This window comes from Camelina sativa, chromosome 10, assembly GCF_030686135.1.
Source record: "Camelina sativa cultivar CO46 ecotype springtype chromosome 10, ASM3068613v1".
In the NCBI taxonomy this organism is placed as follows: Eukaryota; Viridiplantae; Streptophyta; class Magnoliopsida; order Brassicales; family Brassicaceae; genus Camelina; species Camelina sativa.
Window position 1 is genome coordinate 6,020,082 of NC_141889.1, and position 5,763 is coordinate 6,025,844.

Here is a 5,763-nt window from a genome sequence, read left to right on the forward strand (position 1 = left end):
CTCTGTTTTGCTGGATTGAACTATTGTGATAGAATCTCGTAGGATCCAACTCAAATACTGAATCAATATTCAATTAACTCTTCACCAAAGATTACAAAACTAAGAGAAACGTAACGGATGAACAAATACTCAATCTAAGAAGTGATGATCAACATTGATCATCCCAATCACATCGCAAGGGTCTCAAGCACATCGCAAGAGGTTTTACAACTCAGATTAAGCATAACTGAATCGAATGGAGAAGACCTCTCTTTTATTGATCCAACTGCAAAGCCTCCTCTCTGTTTGAAGTCTTTGCTTCATTATTTGTTTTGCTCCACGTCAGCAGCCACAAATCATATGTTTCTTCTTCTTCTTTATGTAATAGATATGATAAATCATATCAATACTTCCCCCTTTGAAAACAAGCTTGTCCTCAAGCTTTGTAAAAGAAAGAAACCACCATCTTATGAATCATTGTGGTACTGCTTATCTAGCCACTCCTTAGGATCTGGTTCTTGTTTATACTTGAACATCCAAGGTTTAGGAACCCTTCTCTGTTTCTGTATTTGTTGTAGATGAATGTGCAGCATATTTCTTTTGGTGTTACTCGCTGATATAAGTGTTGGTGCCCACAATAGGTGATCCACGGCTAGTATATTCTGATTGGAAGAAATTTCCTCAAGAGCTATGCTTTCAATTCTCAGCTTGTTCTCAAGTAGTGGAAATAGAGCTCCCTTTAAATAATTGTGAACCTTTGTTCTCAATTCTGCCCAGTAGACCAGATCCGGTCTTGTCCAATTACACACTAGAAAACTATGATGAAACATCAACATCTCATTCTCCAAATCTGTGGCAGCCTCTCCATGACTTCCCCCACTGAGAGCTAGCTTGTGCTCAAGCTTGGAATGAGGAAACAAACACTCCCTAACAGCAGTTTGTAACACACTGGTAAGTCCTAAAAGTGATTGTACTATAAACACGATCATTGGTGTTTTATTTACAGCTCGAACCCATAGCATTCCCTGAGCAAACACTACATCAATATCACAATCAGACTGTGAAGCTCCAAAAGGAAAGACAATATTGTCTTTGTGACCTCTACAAATTGGAGAAAGTGCATACTGTGTTTTATGAAACTGAAATTGTATTGCAACCTCCTTTTGCTTAATTCCTTGTGAAACAAGAGCTCTATTCCTGCTGCTGAAAGCTTTGAATTTAAACCACCAATTCTTGCACAATTTCCTCCTCCACAAATCTGAAACCCAACTTTAGTTGTTCTTCAAGTTTAACAACACATTGCAACACCCAAACTGATGTATTCTTCTTAAATCATTTCGCTTCCCTGTGACTTCAAAACCAAATTTGAAATCTCTTGATGCGACTTTATCTTTGTACTTGAATTTCCAGGTTTTAAGAAACTTCTGTTTCCGAAAATTGTGAAAGATTCTCGCAACCATAAAGTCTCGCAACACATACACAGCCTACAACCAAGTCACAAACTCCTTTTCCAGTGTTAAACCCAACAAACAATGTAACTGAGAAATGTGATGGATAAGTGGGACGTTGACATCAAGAAGTTGCTGCAGCGCTATCTCATCAAGACTAACATGGAGTATAGATTTACCATTAATATCTCGACAACCTTTCTTTGATTCCTTTCCAGAAAAAAACATGGGCTTCATATCACCCTGTAGAAGGTTTTTCATGCCTCTTGGATCATGCAACATCCTCAGCTTACACATAACCCGTGACATGTGAGCTTGTTTATGTAGTCTCGGGTGTTGAGTTCTACTCTTCCTCACCAATCCAATGTTAGCACTAGAACAATGATATCGAGACTTGATAGTACTTGATTCAATGACTTGAAGCAGAGCCATTTGTGACATGTTTCTTGGTAGAGTCATGTTTTTGAACTTGAATCTCCAGGATTTGAAAAACTTTCTCTGCTTCTGCCGACGTGTTAGTCGTCTAGGCGTTTGAGCAAACAGTTGGTGTGCACTGTTGTTAATGGTGACACAAGTGGATTGTGATCGATCTTCTGCCAACAACAGAGATGGTACATCCTCCCTAATATCCAATGACTCAGTGCAAACCCTAAAGCTAGGGCTAGGTTCCAAAGTACAAGATGGTACCTGAAGATCCTGAACGCAATCAGTCCCCATGTTTGATCCAGCTTTTGATTCAACATCTAGAATCGAATCAATTGTTTGAGCAACCTCTGGCATCGAAGGCGCAATCACCTTTGATGGAGAACAATTCTGAGCTGGATCAAATCGAGCTAACAATCTGCACTGCAAATCAATCCAATCCAGAAATTCGCTCTTGTGGTTTTCCAAAAAAAACCATGTCCATGCATCTCCTTCCAAACTCAAGGCTACCAAGTCCAGTTTATCCCTATCATGATATCTACCAACACGGAAAAAACGGTCGACCTCAGAGAACCACTCATATGGATCAAAAACTGGCATCTCGATCTGATGAAGTGAGCTCGATCGATTCTCCAAAGGCAAATTTCCAACATCTGACAAATGCGGAGGTGATGCAGAAGAATACGATACCTGCTGCGAGATCTGAGATGTTTTCAGCTGTTCATGTTGTTTTTCGAGATGATTCTCCAGCTTCCCCAAGGTTGAAAGCATCGTACGCATCGTCTCCTCCAGAGATAACAACTTGTCGTCCTGTACAACCATCGCCTGAGTTAGACGATTGTATTCGCCGCCAAGAACCTTCAATTGACACTCCGTCGCCTTCTTCTGGAAGCTCTCACTGTTTATCAACGTCGGATCATCAAAAGTAGCCATCGCGATCTCAATCGAACCAGTTTCACCGCACCATTGATAGAATCTCGTAGGATCCAACTCAAATACTGAATCAATATTCAATTAACTCTTCACCAACGATTACAAAACTAAGAGACACGTAACGGATGAACAAATACTCAATCTTAGAAGTGATGATCAACATTGATCATCCCCAAGCACATCGCAAGAGGTTTTACAACTCAGATTAAGTATAACTGAATCGAATGGAGAAGACCTCTCTTTTATTGATCCAACTGCAAAGCCTCCTCTCTGTTTGGAGTCTTTGATTCATTATTTGTTTTGCTCCACGTCACCAGCCACACCAGCCACAAATCATATGTTTCTTTTTCTTCCTTATGTAATAGATATGATAAATCATATCATATTGCATGCGGCTCTTCGAATCTATCAATTAAGTGTTTCAGTCCTAACAATTTTTTAATGGTTACTGTATACATTTTCTACTCTTTAAGTTCTAGCACTTCTAGTTATGTAGTTACTTTTTTTTTTTTATGTAAGTTAGATTTGTCTCGATGCATTTGCAAATAGTATGGACCATTTTTGCCTTTGCAAACTATATACTAGCTACACGTAGTAGGCAAAAAGCATAATTATCTCTTCAATTCAATTTACACGAAGTAGGCAAAAAGCATAATTATCAATTTCTCTCTTCCTCGAGAATTTTTAATAGTATGGTTTACCAGTTATTTTATTTGTCTTAAACTTAGCATTTACCAATATTCTCCACACGTGAAACAAAGCCTCTTTCTGACTCTCGTCAACCTCCATTCCTTTTTTTTTTTTTAATTTTGTGCAACTACCCCATTCCCTAACTTCACTTGAATATTCAATATACTATAGCCAAAATTACCTAATAAAGTAAAACAGACCCATACCAATCATAATATTAAATTCTTTCTTCCACTTATAATCCTTTTGTTTTCGTTAACAGGTTTTGCTTAAACCAAATTGAAACCAAAATTATGAACCAAAACTTGCCATTAATTTCATCAAAAGATTTGATGAGATAATTAAGGTTTGCAAATTAGCACAAAACAAGGAAGCAAAGCTCGAGGATTGAGCAAATAAAGCTCCTCAACATGTGTATACAACCCAACCTTACCGGCCAAAGAATCAAACCCATTCAACAACGACCCACTACTCATCTCCTCTAAATTCTCCACCGGCCGATGAACCCTCCCGGCGATCACACGACACACAATCAACGCCTTCCTATCACCACCATTATCTCCAATCACAATCGACTCGAACGCTCTCTCGCTCGTCGACGCCGTAAAAACCCCGATTCCGTTGTTCATCTCCCGTTTCGACGAGAACCCGTTCCTTATAATCCGGCAAACACAGCACTTCTCCGACGAACACAGACTCGTCGACCCGTTAATCCCTAAAGCACACGCGACTGTGGTGCCGTGGAACCTGAGCAGCTCGTTTCCGTCAGCGATACATCTCGGGTGTTTCTTTTGTAGCTTGCTCGCTCTGATCTTCACCGTGTCTCTGTATTCCTCGAATCTTGCTAAGGTCTTTTGCATATTGTGCACTTTCAAGATCCTATCGATTCGTCCGCCGTGATGCTCTGTCTTTAACCAGCTTGTTCTGCATATTATCTCCACTATCTTCCTCGACGAGTCTCCTTCCATTAGCTCCGTCACTGTAAGTTTGGGATACAATTAAGAAACTCTGTAACCTAATTGTGAAATTCTAAGATGAAAGTTACAAACTTTGGGAACAACTTTGCTAAAAAAGTATGAAACTTTGAAATTCAAAGATGAAAAGTTACGAACTTTGCTAAAAAAGTAAGAAACTTTGGGGAGCAATGTGATTGATTAGTATTTTACCGGCGTGTTTGGTGAGATGGTGAGCTTCGGCAGCTTCGATTTTGCTAAACTTGTCGCCGCATTTATGGCAAGAAACAGAGGAATTGTCTCCATTAATGGCGGACTCTCTCTCCCTTCTGCTCTGCTGGTGAAACCCTAATCCTTCCCCGTCTCTATCTGAAACAGCTGCTGAAGAAGCCTTTCTCGAAGCTTGGCTCCGTCGTGAAGAAGAGTAATTCACCGGCGTTCCTGGCCTCAGAGTCCCTACGAGTTCTGTTGCTCCTGTGATCTTGAGCTCGCAGGTTGAGTTGCTAAAGATTACATCGTGAGTAATGGGATTGAGAAACTCGCTGCTTCCTATAGAACGAGGGCTAGAGCAAGGCGGCTTCTCCATATGTTGTTGTTTGCTTCCATTGATTACGTCTTTGAGATTGGCTATGGATCTCGAACAACCGGACCGGCCACCGACGCCGCATGAGGAGGAGGGTGTTCTCTTTGTTGAGATTGTAGCGAGCTCTTTCCTGGATCTAGGGTTGTGGACATCGGAAGAATCAGATTTGCAAGGGAGAGACTTCTTGAGTGAAAACCAAACACTGGGCAGCTTCTTCTTCTTGTTCTGAGTGTCGGTGTTTTCTCTCTCAGTCTTCTTCTTGTTCGTCTTCTCCCTTCTTGTGCTTGAAGCTTCCATTTTTTTTTTCTCTATTCTGTTCTCCCTTGAAAAGACAATGAGAACGAGAAGCAAAAACAAAAACGTGACCTTCAAAAAAGCAAAATTTGAAATGAAAGTTTGAGAGTTTCCAATTTTTGAATTTGAGGGAGAGCGATGGTAAAGGAGGGGAAACAGATAAAATAAATACAATATATAAACAAGAAAATAACTCCCAAGAAACTATGTTTGAGAGTCCCAATAATAATTGTTTTTCTTCGTTGTTGTTGAATTCATATGTATCGAATACATGGTTTAATGGTTGGTTTAGTTATATTAAGACTTTAAGAGTCGTGAATATGGACAGCACAACGCAAAGTACAAACCAAAGCGGAATAAAGGTCGGAAGTAAATGTGGTTAACGTAAAAAGGATGGAACAAATAGTGTGAAATCGGATTAATAGTGATTCTACTTACCTCTAATATATTTTTTTGTTTG

At 39.8% G+C, this 5,763-nt stretch overlaps 1 protein-coding gene across 1 annotated transcript; it reads right to left on the minus strand.

The window, feature by feature from the left end:
* Positions 1-3,764: 3,764 nt before the first annotated feature.
* Positions 3,765-5,306, minus strand: LOC104717513 (uncharacterized). The gene is made up of 2 exons (XM_010435090.3): positions 4,640-5,306; positions 3,765-4,452 (listed from the first exon to the last, which is right to left on the minus strand). Exons 1-2 carry the CDS (start codon positions 5,304-5,306, stop codon positions 3,815-3,817), a joined length of 1,305 nt encoding a protein of 434 aa, XP_010433392.2. The 3' UTR covers positions 3,765-3,814.
* Between the last annotated feature and the right edge of the window lie 457 nt (positions 5,307-5,763).

What these genes read in the sequence shown, in the direction of transcription:
- LOC104717513 (XM_010435090.3), bottom strand. Translation starts at nt 5,306, where the DNA reads ATGGAAGCTTCAAGCACAAGAAGGGAGAAGACGAACAAGAAGAAGACT. An exon ending in CCATCTCACCAAACACGCCG is followed by an intron (nt 4,453 to 4,639) that starts GTAAAATACTAA and finishes CCAAACTTACAG; the next exon opens with TGACGGAGCTAATGGAAGGA.